We start from the raw sequence: 15,230 nt of genomic DNA, 5'->3' as shown, positions 1-15,230 counted from the left end.
CAGATATAAGACATCTGTCCACAACAAGTCCACTGTCCTTGTCTCCTGAACAATGTCCTCTCACTTCTCAGTGGTCTCCAACCTATAACTGAATTAAGGACTCTAGATAGGCAAAAAAAAAAAAATGAAGAAGTCAGGCTGAGCTTTTCAGGATGGCTCTGCTGCCCTCAGCAAGATCACTCTTTGTCTTCAGCATGGACTTGAAACGACAACCAGTTCTGCGCTCCATGTGTCAGGTTTGGATGTTGTCAGGTGCTAATCAAGTGCAAGAAGCTGATCAGTAAAAAAAAAGAAAAAGGAATAGAAAAAGATGTAGATCTAGGATTTCCATTTATTTATAATGTCAAGTATTGCTGTTCTCACATTTAAATTATGCATTTCACTGGCTATTAGCTGTAGGTGGAAATATCACATAGACTGTAGTTGCCAGTGGATGGCAGTTATCAGTCCAATGCCTTTCTTCAGATGAGAGACTCCACTGGGGGGTCTTAGGTTTAGGTCTGACATGCTTCTCTAGAAACTAAAATGTCTTTTAATATATGTTTTAACAGCTTTTCTCCAGTTAAATAAAAATACTACAGATTTCAAATATAGACTTCTGACAAGATACTCCGAATGTTGTGGCAATGCTTTTTTTTTTCTTTACAGCATTTAAGAGTACAAAATGTACTATATGTCGAAGGCTTGGCTTCTCAGCTGTGAAGAAATATCCCATGTGGTGTGCCTTTAAGATCTCTAAATGGCTTCCTCATTACACACTAGCAGTATTTGGTGCTTACTTGTGCTTTTTTTCTTGCTGAGCCAAACACCAGCTCGTCACTCTTCTCTGACTGACTGTCTCCCTCTTCTGTCCTTCCAGCGGCCCTGGGTATTGTCCTGACCAGTGGTTGTGCCACATCCAGACACTGCCAGCAGCAGGAGCTACCTGGGGTGCGCATCCACTGCTGTGACTCAGACCTATGTAACAGTGCCCCCTCCTGGCATTCAAGCACACTTCACTATGTCTGTGCACTATTCAGCCTCTTGCTGCTGAGGATGTGGTTGTGATGTGGAGTCATTTTGGAGAGAAGTGCAACACCAGAGGACTATGGGGGAAACATTTTGTATGAGAGACTCTCATCTAATCACTTAGCTGCTCATATTTAGGACTGAATGAGGGTTTTACTCAGTATGGTGTTACTGGTGAACACCTTGAAATAGTTGTTTTTGTCACATTCTTAGTTTGGATTGACAGCCACAGAAATGGCAAAATAATCCTGTGAATATGTTTGATCAAAAGCTTGCAGTCATCAGTGAATTTATTGTGCACATCCATTCACTCAAATGTAGCTTGAAGTACAGTAAATGGGATATCATGGGTCATTTTGTTGCCACGAAAGGAATATCTTCATTAGAGTCGTATGTCAGTTCATATTAAGCTTTCAGTAAAAACATCCATATAACAACACACTGGCTTCAGTTTTATAAAGGCTTAGATCCACTTGTACTGTCAGACATAAATCCCTTTTCTCTGTTAAGGAGTTCATCATCTTTCTCAAGATCAGATCTTTGTGTGCGGTATGTTCTTTTTAAGTCACAGGTTATTTACTTTGCAAAATGAAAGATATTTTTTTAGTTTGCTGTCCAGTTCTCCAGGCTGAGCTTGGGAAAGCAAACTGCATGTGGTTCTATGTATGATTGTAAAAAATATTGTACAGTGAAAGCATGTAATGTTGTGAATTGCTGTATTAAAATATTTCGTATTTTTCAAAAGAAAACGGCTTTGAACTCCGCAATTTCTTTGACTCCAAGACACACCGTGAATGTCACATCCAACACATAATCAGGGAAAACTAAAATTACTTGTGATTCACATGAGTTCATGTGAGTTAATTAAACTGTGTTAAACAGTGGGCCTGCTGCTCAACTAGCAAGTGTTTCAATAGAAACAGTGACTAAACTGATATCTGTATTTAGATCTAGTGATCTAGTGAAAAGGAAAAAAGTGATATAGTCAGATTAGTCATCGTTCTTCAGTCACATTCTTGACAAGTGGGCGAGTGTATGTGTGGCGTACTTTAAGAGAATGGCACAGGTCTGAATGCTTGACCCCTACACTGAGGGGATCTCTTGGCTCTGTACTGCCATAGGGGACATTTTGCTGGCATGGTTTGGGTCCACTTGTCCCTTTAGAGGGAAGGGTCACTGCAAATCAATACAAAGTTGTTCTGAGTGATCACCTTTATCCTGTGATGAAACATTTCAGTCCAGATGGCAGTGGTCTCTCTAAGAGAATATTCACTGATATTTATAGACTTACTTTGCTTTATTTTGGCAATATTCATACAAATACTTCATTGAAGGCCTCTACTAGTTCTACTATACAATTAAAATATATGTTCTGTATATCACAAATTTGTCATATAAAAAGCTTACTGCATATTACCCCATACCAGTCACACAAAGTGGCAGCAACAGTCAGAGCTGTTAGAGGAGAAATTCTGTCTTGCACAAAGATATTTAGCAGAATGGATGCTGTCCAGCTCAGATGTTTGATAAACAGCTCATAGCTCTGCTTTCCTTATGCTGATTGTTTGCATGCGACAAATGTGTAATTCTCTCTGAATTCAAAAGACTTTTTTTTTCAAGTTAACACATTAACAGATTTCAACCTGGCTTCAAATGTGGGCACTCAAGCTGTCAGTTTATTTCCCACAAATACATGTGAAACATACCAACCAAAGCAATGCAATGAAAAAAATGATTTTTGGAGCACAGTCTCACCAGAATGATTTGCCACACGCAAATATTTTCGAGACTTTAAAGTTACATAAGTAGAAGGATGCTGCAACAATATCTGAACCCAGGTCTGGAAGGGGGTCCTTGAACACCCAGTCTTGGATCTCGTGATTTTACCTAAGTGGTGATTTCATAATTTGATATGGCACATAATCAGTATTAGGTATTGTACCAGTGCAGTATGCATGAATACACCTGTGCAGGTGAGGTTGCCTTCCACGAAACCGTTTACACGATTGGTGCACACACCGCAAACCGCCGCATACGATGCTCTTTGTCCCAGAAACCCATTGCACACAGCGGAGGAAACCCTGTGCCGCGAGCAGCCATCTTGGATAGACAGTTACTACTTGAGCCAGGATAACCTGCAAACCTCCTCCGAGCAGCTCAAGAACACATAGCTCAAAAGACTTCATTCCTGGTAAGGACAGGAAAAGGGCAATACTTGAACACATCCACACACATGTGCATAGGTTCTAATAAACCTAGGGACACAGATTTTAAGTATGAAACAGTTTAGCCAGCCTGTGTTTGCAAGGAGTCAGCTATTTGGAAAGCTAACGAAGCTAGCTAACAGATGGCTAATACTAGGTTGGTGTCTGTGGGTAGCTTCCAAGAATAGGAGATATAATCTATTGAACTGTTAGAGATTACAATTGTGGGAGGAACGAGGTCTTTTTCAGCGATCCCTGAATATGGATTGACAAGCTAACGAAGCTACGTATCTACCATAATCCAACCATCGGAGCAAGCTGGCAAACTAACATGCTAAAGCTATCGCTAGCTGTTATTAGTTTGGTATATGGTGGCTATTGTGAAATTATGATGAGATCAAATTGGTTATAATCTAATCTAATCCGGTTATACCGATTACATGGTATCGAGTCGATTTTCTGCGTGTTGACAGAGGCAATCGACGTACGTATTGTGATTTACGAGATTTGTTGTTGAGATACATCCACTGATGTCAGCAAGCAGGTAACTAGCTAACGAAAACTTAGCTGTCAAAACAGCTAATTTAGGGCCGTGATGTTCATCAGTCAAGATCGTCTTGCTAGTTGCCCAAGTAAATATCGGATTTTATTTCTTCCTGTGCTTGGTTACGTTACCAGCACTTTGTCCGTAAACTAACAGCAAAGAATTAACCAAACCGACTCTGTCATTATGCCGGTTGTTACGCTAAAGCTAGCCACCGTCGTCGGGAAGCAGGCGTGACGTTACAGTGTCAAATTAAAGAGTTACCATGAGACACTCCTGTCCGGCTTGTTTGAATTTGTGTGTGCTGATCATCTCCTTTTTGTGTGAAAGGGCTGATAATACCGTAACTATCTATTGTGCAGCACTGCACATAAGTTCCGGTGCTAATTCCTTAGCCACCAGTATGTTAGCCTCCTCTTTGGTTTTATTTATTTTTTTGCTAACAACACGTGTGTATAACTTCACAACGGTATTTGCCTACAAAGTAGACCATTAATGTCTCAAAGTATTGCGCATTCGGATAGATCTACCTTTATCCACCATAAAATGCTGCATCATTTCGGTTTCTTGTGCTAGTGCTCTCTGTGTATTTGCAGGCTTTAGTTGAGACGTAACAGCGTTACTTCCTGTTCTTTTGTATTGATTTTCATCATATAAATGCTATAAATCTTCATAAATTTAATTTGTATGCACTGTGAGGGTGCGCACTGCCTTGTCTGTAAACGGTATTGATGATCTCGTTATGTTGTTTTTATGGCTTGAAAGGAGTCACATGATTTGAAAAGGGGACCTGAACATCATGGTTGCACCGTGACTACATGTGTGTCATGATTTCCTGATAGTCCAGATTTGAGATACGCTGAAGTCATGCATCTTCCCCTCTGTGGGAAGTGGCTGTTGAGCAGAGGAAAGGCTTTGGCAGAGTATCTCTAGAGAAACATTCAGTTAGTTGGGGAGTAAGGCAGAAGTGCTGAGGCTGCAGTCTGATCACATGGTCTTGACTCGCCTTCCTCTTGATAGATACTCATGGGGTTTAATTCTACATTATGAGCAAAAAATGAGGTTGAGTATCACAACTGAATCACATTTAGTCACTGGTCAGAGATACTTTCTGTAACAGTTTACCTTTCAGAGCACTGAAAACTGTCACACTGGTGATAGAGATGCCACATGAGGGTCATGTGACAGGAGGCAGCCTAGAACAAGGCCCTTAAATGTTACACCAGGATTTTGAAGGATATTAATGGTGTAATTGTGTAGGACCTGTTCATGGTCTGTGTTTCACTTTGGGCACCTGATCAGTGTCTGAGACCTACCCAGTGCAGTTCCTTGGACTTCCTTCAGTCATGTCAAGCAGACTAAGTGAATTGAGAATTGATGCATCAAGTCATAGGAGAATTTTAATTAAACCAGTGCCATACTTAGTTTATTTTTTATTTGTTTGTTTTTTATTTCAAAAAAGGAGGAACTCAGATCATGTATGACGCAAGAAGAAACTTCATACAGACTGCTTTTAGCTTCTGTTGGTTATTTGGTATTAGCCTGAGTACTTACCAGATGTCAGATCAAGTTGCAGTTTGTGGAGGACGGTAAGTGTGAGCCAAGTCTTTTCTGAGGCCACCAACAAAACACAAAACAACACAGCTACAACAACTACAAAACAACCTGCAAGTTGTTGACTTAGTTTCAGATTATAACATTCAGCAGCTTCTGCTGTTAAGTGTTCACCCATGTGTGTTTGTTTGTTTGTTTGTTTGTTTATTTGTCAGCAAGATTACTCAAAAAGTAGTGAACCGATTTGCACCACACTTGCTGGAGGGATGGGGCATGGGCTAGGAAACAAAACATAAAATTTCGGTGTGTGACAGGATATTTTTCACCTTGGTAGAGGTATGTGTTCTACTAAGCGCCATTCTAGTTAAGTCATATTTTGTGCCAGGAAATTTGAAATATCAAAACATACTTTGAGCTATTTCATTTTATTATCTAATGGTGTTTTTTTTTTTTTTAATTTATCTCTTTTAATTTAATCTCTGCACATAAGCGATCTCTTTTATCATGATGTTTCAGGCAATAGATTTTCAATACTTTCCCGAAAAAGGGTTGTAGCTGGGGTCGGTGAGTGTTACTGTGTGCCAACATGAAGGTACCTGACCCTCCTTTTATAATAAAGCAAAGGTTTAGATGATAGCAACCTGAATTAACCTCAACTATGTAGCCCTGCAGACCCTCTTCATTTCCTGTCTAACAAATTAGTGTCAGATCCTCTATATTTCACCCACTTACTCAATTTTCTTATGCTACTTAAAGTCTACTCCTTTTATCAGCTTTTTTCATCCCTTTTTCCAAATTCCATTTTTCTTTTACTCACTCGCTCTATTTCCATTGCGTCTCTCTTAAATTCTCTTATCACACCCCATCCTCATTTCATCTTGGTGTGTCAGCATTAATCTGGCCAGTCAAACGTGGTCACTGAACTGCAGATGCAGAAGTATGAGCATAACACGAGCACTGTGCTCTGATGTGACACAGTGATTTCAGTTTCCAGGAACTGCTTTAACTGCAGCACAGTTTTCTGTGAGCTTAAGATCTGAGAAAAGCACTGGTTTAAGGCAGACTATCTTTGACAGGGACATGGAAACCATCAGGCTGCTGAATGATTATGCTCCTGATTGTTATGCCTGAATTATTTACTTCTCTACAGCAGTTATGCTGTACAGCAGCACCACAATGCAGAATTATGAAGCAGCATTTATTCAGCAGAACTACAAAACAGCCCTGATTATCAGGAAATGGCAATTGCAAAGAGAATTTTTACAGTGACATTCAGCATGAGACAAACCGCTTGCTTTCTAAAGCAGCTTCATTAACGTCATTCATGACCAGATCATTGATGAATGGAAGAGCATATGTTTCAAAAAAGTTCAAAAAGACATTCTCCCCTTGGCCGTTGTGAATGCTCTTTAGATTTACTAGTAGTGGTGATATTGTGTGGTAAATCCCACGGCTTTTCCTTTGTCTATGTGCTGAGAGTGGAGTTTGAGCAGTGAAGCATCAGTAGATATCAGATAGGTGTCAGATCTATTTTTAGCTCGGAGCCTATGATGCTTGAGCTGTTCTTGTGTACATGTAAGTGCCACACTGTTTACACGTAGACAAACTGTGTCCAATGGCATCAAAATTAGCCAGCGTCACTGTTTTACAGTGGAGACAGTGGGGTGATGTGGTTAGTGCTTTAGAGCTGTGGTTGACTGACCAGGCCTTTATTCACCCCAACATTTTAAATGCACTGCACACCGAACATTTAATGAATGCATGTCACCCTATTACTAGACTTGGATTATTATATTTTTTATTTAGAGTAATGATGGTTTGGTTTTTCAGTTATTATGGAGTGAAGAAAAACAAATCCCAACTCTGACCTCAGCTTTGGTGATAGCTGGTAGCTTTGTGATACACTGGAAGAAAGGATTCACTAGAACAAATCTGTGTATATGTAGGTGAACAGTCAGGTTGAATGACAGTGGTAAATATATATTTACATTTTCTAGACGTCATTTCAGCTAGTTTGTCACCGCCTAAAAGTGCATGGTTAAGACTGTTGTTTTCTGCATTTATTTATGTAAGCAGAAATATTAAACGTGTGGGATGTGCAGTCATAACACCTCTGAGTTTCCTACCAGCTGATAAAGTATTTGTGTTGAGTTTCATTTTTGGCTGCTTGAACAGTCTCAGCCGTTGCATTGTAGGACTTAAAAAGGAGTGATCTTCAGAAACAGAGAGACTTGTTATTTATGGTTTTAATCAAAGTCATTGTAGCTGATATTGATGAGAACTGTATTTATAGTCATGTAATTTATAAGTGCATATTTTGGTAATTACTCATATGGCATAACTGTTTACACAAAGTATATGGTTTGATGTGTTCAGTCGTATCCCTATGGAATGGTACTGTTTTTATGGCTGTACTTTAGTGTGCAATGATATTGGATCTCTTCTTCTCTGTCCTCACATTATTATGGGTCTGGTGGGATTACTACTTGTGTTTTTATTTGCTTCTGCTACATGAGACTGTAGGCAATGATTATAAGATAAGAGAATACATTTTCTCTCTTTTTATTTTAAATGAATTATTGTGATACACATTAAATTGTTGCTCTTATTTGCATTGCCTGTAATTCCTTTTGTTTAAAAGCGGCAAATTCTCCTTACTGACAATATAAATGCCTGAACTTCTCCCATCTTTTCTCTTTCAGAGCCACAATGGCCACTGCACCATACAACTACTCCTACATTTTCAAATACATCATTATCGGTAAGAGAGCAATGCCAGCGACGACCAGTGTGCAGTCTTTGTTGCAAGCCATGTTGATGAGCGTTTTTGTTTTTTTTAACCGTTGCTATCCTGTAACTGAGTGGCAGCATGTCAGCAGTTTGTGCTTTGTCTGTAAGAAAGCACCACGGCTGTATTCATCTGCAGAGAGATGCTTATATTGGACAAACAATTTATAAGTAAAAATAATCAATGCATTAGTCAAAGGTTTTTAGATTTTCTGTAGTTGACCACAGTGTTGTTATATTAAAATGCCATACTACACAGCTTAGCAGTGAACACTTTAGCATGTGTTGTTAATTTGTAATGAGTTTTTAAATGCCTCTCCCCTTTTAGCATGATGTTCCACTTCTGCTGACATGTTTTTTAACATGAGGCCTCAAAATAAGCACATTGATGCTTTTACATGTACATACTTTTACAGACACACTCTTAAACACACACCTACAGCTCTGGGCTATTTGTCATCCTCTTCTGTCAAACCTATGAAACCCTGCCTCAGAGTTTAAGCAGGTGTGCAAATGAGTCTGTAAGAGCAGCCTGGAGGGACAGTGCCTTACTACTTTACTTTTTGCTGAACAGTGAAGGACACTTTAAATGTTTGTTTTCGAACAGTGAAGTTTTAAGGTCTCATGATTGTGTTTGTCGGCGTTGCAAACAATTTTCAAAGCTTCTTTTGATTGTTTTGGCCGAGTAAAATAAACAGTGAATGCCTCAACCTTGATGCTGGTTTGTTTTTCTCATCACTTGTGTAAGAATATCTTCTGAAAATGCCCAGAACACACTTTAAATATCCAGCTTTTCAGTTAAAACTATTGATTCAAGGCACAAAACAAATGTACCTTTGGTAACAAAATCGTTATAAACATTTTGAGTATTGATACACTCTGTAGGACAGGACACATTAAAGTCTTTCTATCCGTCTCCCACTGCTCCACTTGAAATTTGTAAGCATCGTTGCTGACTGGCACAGAGGGGCTGCTACATCATGCATGGGGGCAACACTGCAAGCTTGAATAGAGAATTGTTCTGCTGTTATTTCCTTGGTTGACCTGAGTTTCTCTCCTGCATCTCTCTCCACAGGGGACATGGGGGTAGGGAAGTCATGTTTGCTTCACCAGTTCACAGAAAAGAAATGTAAGTGCTGCCCTGATTTTGACTCCTTTTCATCTATGTGTGCGCCTCAGTGTGTGCAAGGTTGCCAGGTTCAACTGGAGTGCCTAAATCACTTTAGATTTCTTTATACGCCAGCGGAAGTCAGTGGCTTAGAAGTGGAGTGTGAGCTCAGCAGTGAGACTCTTCTGTGTGTGAGTCAGCTGCAGCCTCCCATCACCATTCAGCTCTGTTTTGTTTAGTGCTACTATTAACAAGCCAGATGCTGTGTTCCTCATTCACTCATCCACGATCACATCCTGCATGCGCACGCACACACACACACACTCACACACTGGGGTGATTTATAAAGGGTTTTCAGTGTCAGTTTTGAAGACATTTGCCTCTTTCTGTGTGTTGATACTTTCACTTTACTGTGAGTAAAATGACTGTGATTAATTATTGATGCACCTGCTGCTGGCTTACAATGGAGATGAGGTGCGTGAGTGAGAGAGTGAGTGAGTGAGACTACACAAGGGTTCACAAATTCAATACAAAATGTAAACTAAAATGGTGCAACAGTAAAACTAATTGACACAAGAACTGAATTCACAGTAGCCTTTACTTCCTGTCCCCAGTCATGGCAGACTGCCCCCACACAATTGGTGTGGAGTTTGGTACAAGAATCATCGAGGTGAGTGGCCAGAAGATCAAGCTGCAGATCTGGGACACAGCGGGACAAGAGCGCTTTAGGGCCGTTACCCGCTCCTACTACCGCGGAGCCGCAGGAGCACTCATGGTCTACGACATCACCAGGTAAAGGATTTTTTTTTTTTTTGTTTTGATGTGTGTGAGATGTAAGCATTGATTACTTGTTCTCTGCTGTCTACAAAAACACGTATGTAAGAAGTGGTTAAATGAAAGCAAAAGCATCTGACAACTGCAGTCCACCCCCACAGACTCCTGAACAAACACAGACATGTTTACAGCTTGTGTCCAGCCTTCTTAGCCAAAGTGTGAGATAGCATCAGTGGTCTCACAAAATAAACACAGCTCAACATGTAGAATGTATATTTACACCACACCCAACTCCACTAAGGGCCCCTTGGGTCTCTTTAACAGCAGTTTGCTGGAAAAACTACAGACTACATATATTGTTTACATTTCTGTTAATCTGGCCATCCACAGCTTCTGCTGGCCTGATGGACAAAAGTGGGAGACTAAGATGAGTGTTCATTGTGTCATGCGCGGTTGCTGTGAACACACGGCTGATAATCCCTTATCCTATATCCTGTAATTAAAGGGTGTGGCTTTAAAACTGGTTATTATATTTGCACTATTTCCTGTAGTTCAGATTTTATATGGCCCAGTTTAGAGGGTACAGTTTGGTAGAACTCATTGAACCGGTTCCTATGTTACTTTAAGTCATTGGCACAGTGGTTACAGTATTGTTAGTTACAGGAAGAGACGTATTCAACCGTGAGAAACTCCACAAATATCAATTTCAAATGTCTCTGTAAGCCCCAGATTGGTTGCTCTCTGTGATGATGTTGCCCTGTTCTCACTGTTACACCATCTTTATGATGCATAAGCTCCCAACTCTTTTCTGATCTCTCCTCGGAGATGGCACAGTGTTATGCCTTTGCTCGTCGTCATAGTAACCTCTGTCCCCTCTCATGTCATGCAGGAGAAGCACGTACAACCACCTCAGCAGCTGGCTGACTGATGCACGAAACCTCACCAACCCCAATACTGTAAGAACACATATCAACATCATTTTATTTTATTTTATTTTATTAATTTTTTTATTTTTTTGCACGCTGGAATTATTCGGTATACCTTCTGCTCTCTGTACATTGTTGATTATCGTGTAGTTTTGTTTCCTCCTGTGTCGCCCCTCTCACTTCTTGGTAAATATGATTATCTCTCAATCATACTGCTCTAATTTACTGAGCTCTGTGTTCCTTCAGAGAAGTGGGTTTGTGCAACATATCACTTCCACTCCAAATTAAAAACGTTTTCCTAGTGTTCTAGGTCTACAAACCTTGTGTGACAGTGTTTTCATTTATTCATTTTATGGATACACAAGACCACAAAGTAAGCTTTACCTCATTAGACATGTTGTTTTAATGACAACTTTTTGTGTTATTGATTCTTAAATTCACTCTTTAAAATTTCAAACAAATGTTTATGGAGACAAAACAGAAAAATCAGCAGCCCTGCATTTGCCAAGTTGTTCTCTTCATCATTGCTGTTTTTGTTGAAGTATCTTGTAGCGGCCATGTGGTGGCACTGTTGTAGTCCAGTCATGGCTTGAACCCCAGCTGTCTACATTTGCTAATGATTTTTATTTTGGCTGCTTTTGTCTGAGATGGGAAGCATAATGATGATGTTATCTGACCCTCTAACTGACCCTGTGGTCGTCAGTTGAATGAAAAGTGTTATGTAAGACTTTTAAAAATCTGGCCATTGGTTTTCTCAACTTTCCCACTAACAAGCCAACAGTTGAAGGCCAAAAACTAGTTTGATCTATTGTAAATTTTGTGTAAACATTGGTGTCAAATCAGCATATATATTTGTCTTAGTGAAATAATAATTCAGTTTCCTTGTTCCACAGTTTAATTTTCAGCTCTACAGTGATGATGATTAGTTGTTAACACTGCGATGAAAAGATTGGAGGGGGGGGGGGGTGATTTAGATTGAGCTTGCAGCAGTGGAGAATAGTCTGTCACTCTGCTACCAGAAAGCTCATTACATTGCAGGTCTAATTACATCACAGTTCCTGGGGGCACTGAAGAGTGAGCTCGTAGGGCAGTGTCAGTTCCTCAGTGTATCTCTCTTATTGACTTCCTAACAGAGAAGTCAATGGTATAACAGCTGATTTAGGAACCTCATATACTGCCTTTGGCTCTCGTATCTATTGGAGGTTTAGAAAGCAGGCGTCTTCCTGAGACACCATACTGTCAACAGGATTGTCTCACTGTTCCTCTTCCTGTGTCTCTCGATTCTCAGGTGATCATTCTCATAGGAAACAAAGCAGACTTGGAGGCCCAGAGGGACGTCACGTACGAGGAAGCAAAGCAGTTTGCTGAAGAGAACGGTGAGTCAGACACAGAGCGGTGCCTGCTGGGAAAATGGGAATGAGGGCTTTAGGTGGAGGAAACTAGTTCGGTGTAAACTAAACATAAGACACTCAAATGTTTTCTGTAAAGGCGTCTTCCAAAGCGCTGAGTGTTCCATCCTCAGTTTCAGCAAAACAATAATCGCAGGAATCCCAACAAAATGTCCAAATATTTAGAATCAAAATGAGATTTAGCCTCTGTGTTCTTTTCTCAGTGTTTATAATGAAAGCCCTTGTGGTTGATTTCAACAGACAACAGTGAAGATTAACATCCTTTTCTATTTATATTGCTGGGAGAGAAACTAGGAGAAGGTGACTTGAGGAAAGATTAAATGAGTAGAGATATTAATTTAAAGAGGGGGCAAATGAGGACTTGGTATTGGAGGAATGTGAGTTTGGAACAGTGTTTTTACTGACCCCGTCATTGTGTCTGTTTTATCTCCTACAGGTCTGTTGTTTCTCGAAGCTAGTGCAAAAACGTAAGTCTGCACGACTCTCGATATCCCTTTGCTTACTTTCTTTAGCTCCCATTTGACTCCTGTCTCACATTTGTGTTTATGCTCCGTGTTCAGAGGTGAAAACGTTGAGGATGCCTTCCTGGAAGCTGCTAAGAAGATCTACCAGAACATCCAAGATGGCAGCCTGGACCTGAACGCCGCCGAGTCAGGGGTCCAGCACAAGCCCTCGGCCCCTCAGGGAGGCCGGCTAACCAGCGAACCACAGCCCCAAAGGGAAGGCTGCGGCTGCTAATGACCAAGCAAACCCTCTTCACCCTCTCTTTCTTTCTCTCTCTCTCTCTCTCTCTCTCTATCCATCTGTCCTGCCCACCCTCCTCCAACCACCCCCCACTTTTCCATCCATTCCTTCGCCTTCGTATGTTCATCCACCCCTCACTGCACCAGGAGCTGCATGAGAGCAGGGCTGCGGAGGGAAGGAACAGGGGACGGATATGGACTCGGGCCTGACTAAGCTGGGCTGTGTGGACTACATCTCGCCCCTCCTCCTCTCCCTCCTGTCTCTGCCTGTCTGTCTCCCTCTGTTGCTGTCTCACTCCTCCTCTTTAAACTGTCAGTGTGTCGTCGTCCCATAATGCCCTCCGCTCCTCTTGCACCATTCAGTCTAGTTCCCCCCTCCCGTTGTAGTATTGTAGACACCACCACACATTACACGGGTTACTGACACTTTAGATAGATGTAATGTTCATACGATAATGATAAACTGAGACTGTTTTTTTATGTTTGGTTTTATAGCTATATATGACATGTAAACACTGCATTAAGTTGCATCCACCATTGATTAGTTCTGTATGAATCAGGTCAGAATGATATTCCCAGTCTCCCTGCGCCTCTCCTGCATGGTTTACCAGTCCAGCGTTTTATCGAGACACGCGGGTGCGATATCTCACCCGCCATTCATTTTTGTGAGATCGGGCAGCAAAGGCAATGAAGTAGTGTATCATGCAGCCACACAGGTAGACACTCTTAAATGTGTGTGTGTGTGAGAGGACGGATTATTGGATGTTTTCCAGTTTGTCTGTGTGTGTTTGTGAGTGTCTGTGCATTAAGAAGTTGGATGGGGGTTTCTTTTGACACTTTAACAAAAAAAAACAAAACAAAAAAGGAACATGACTTTTCTGTTTTCGATGGAAAGATTCGTTCACATCAGTTTCTTTGCACCAGCTCTCCCTCTCTTCTCCCGTCCCTGAACCACAAACCCTCCCCCCAGTTCATATCAACAGATTCTGTCTTTACCAGCATTGTCTTTGTCATTGTTTGTTGCCTTATTATAATTAATGTTATTACTCTTTAATCTTTATAGTTTTGCTGCACTTGCTCTTCACACTGCTGTTGAACTCACCCCGATTCAGTAAATCAACTCTTTTTAGATTAATGATTGCATTTTACCAGAGAATAACGTAAACATACGAGTGGTGGCTCACATGGTCAAAATATCTCAAACAGTCGAGCATCAGCAGCAAGGTCTGAAACCCACGTCTCAACGATCTAGATGTAAAAAAACAAACTTTATTTCAAGTGTAGCTGCACCGAAGAGCTGACCTGTTCATGTGGACAGTTGTTTCTCTTGTATAATACAACACCAAGCAGCATGGCCCATCCCCACCCCCTCCAAAACAAAACATGATGAAATTGTCAAAATCCAATTATGTCTTTTTTTTGTGTTCAGTACAGTTTTTCTGTATCATAGTGATTCCCTGATTGGACAGCTGTATATATTGCTTCTTAACTATTGGTGATGACCTCGCTACTTGGGATTTAGAAATTTATTTGCTGGCTCTGCCAAGATCTGTACAGTTGATGTGCTAGTGGGTTGCCTGTAATTCATGCTTGGGAAATTCTGTAACATAGTTTCTATTAATAAATGTATGTAAAGGACAGACACCTAAACACCCCCTCCAACCACCCCGTCTGCACACTACTGAACCTGCCGATTGGTTGAGGGGAGAGGAAGTGGATTGAGATGATGTGCAAACTAGTATTTATGTCTGCGAACTTTCCCCTCATTTCTGTAAGGAGTGGAGTATGGGGCACTTTTATGTTTATATTCTGTTTTCTTTTTCCACCCCATCATATAGCTCCTCCACATGGGAGGGGCCCGCGTCGCTGTCTTAACTTTTGGGGAGTGGGGATTGGTTTGTTATTGTGGGAAGTTGGTGGGCTGGGTCTTCCTTTTTCCTGTGTCCCACCTCTTTGCAGTCTGAGTGACCACTTCCTGCTTTTGTCTGTCCACGAGTACAAAAAAAAAATACAACGTACATATGTATAAATTTTTAAGGAGCTGTGCTAACATTTAAATGCGTTCTTGTGTGTATATGATTTTAAAATGCTGACATTTTGATTTTAATGACAAAATACTCTAGACAGAAAAAATAAATTATACATAACCTGTTGCAGTGTGTCTTTTTTTTTT

At 40.7% G+C, this 15,230-nt stretch overlaps 1 protein-coding gene across 1 annotated transcript; it reads left to right on the top strand.

Moving 5' to 3' along the window:
* Positions 1 to 3,069: 3,069 nt before the first annotated feature.
* rab14l (RAB14, member RAS oncogene family, like) lies at positions 3,070 to 15,210 on the top strand. Its single transcript, XM_041059047.1, has 8 exons — positions 3,070 to 3,199; positions 8,013 to 8,071; positions 9,173 to 9,226; positions 9,820 to 9,997; positions 10,869 to 10,935; positions 12,194 to 12,281; positions 12,751 to 12,781; positions 12,875 to 15,210. The coding sequence occupies exons 2-8, from the start codon at positions 8,020 to 8,022 to the stop codon at positions 13,050 to 13,052; spliced, it is 648 nt and encodes a 215-aa protein (XP_040914981.1). The 5' UTR covers positions 3,070 to 3,199; positions 8,013 to 8,019; the 3' UTR covers positions 13,053 to 15,210.
* Positions 15,211 to 15,230: the final 20 nt, after the last annotated feature.

Source organism: Toxotes jaculatrix, chromosome 16, assembly GCF_017976425.1.
Source record: "Toxotes jaculatrix isolate fToxJac2 chromosome 16, fToxJac2.pri, whole genome shotgun sequence".
In the NCBI taxonomy this organism is placed as follows: Eukaryota; Metazoa; Chordata; class Actinopteri; family Toxotidae; genus Toxotes; species Toxotes jaculatrix.
The sequence above is the reverse complement of the archived record's forward strand: the minus strand, read 5'-3'. Positions and strand labels throughout refer to the sequence as shown.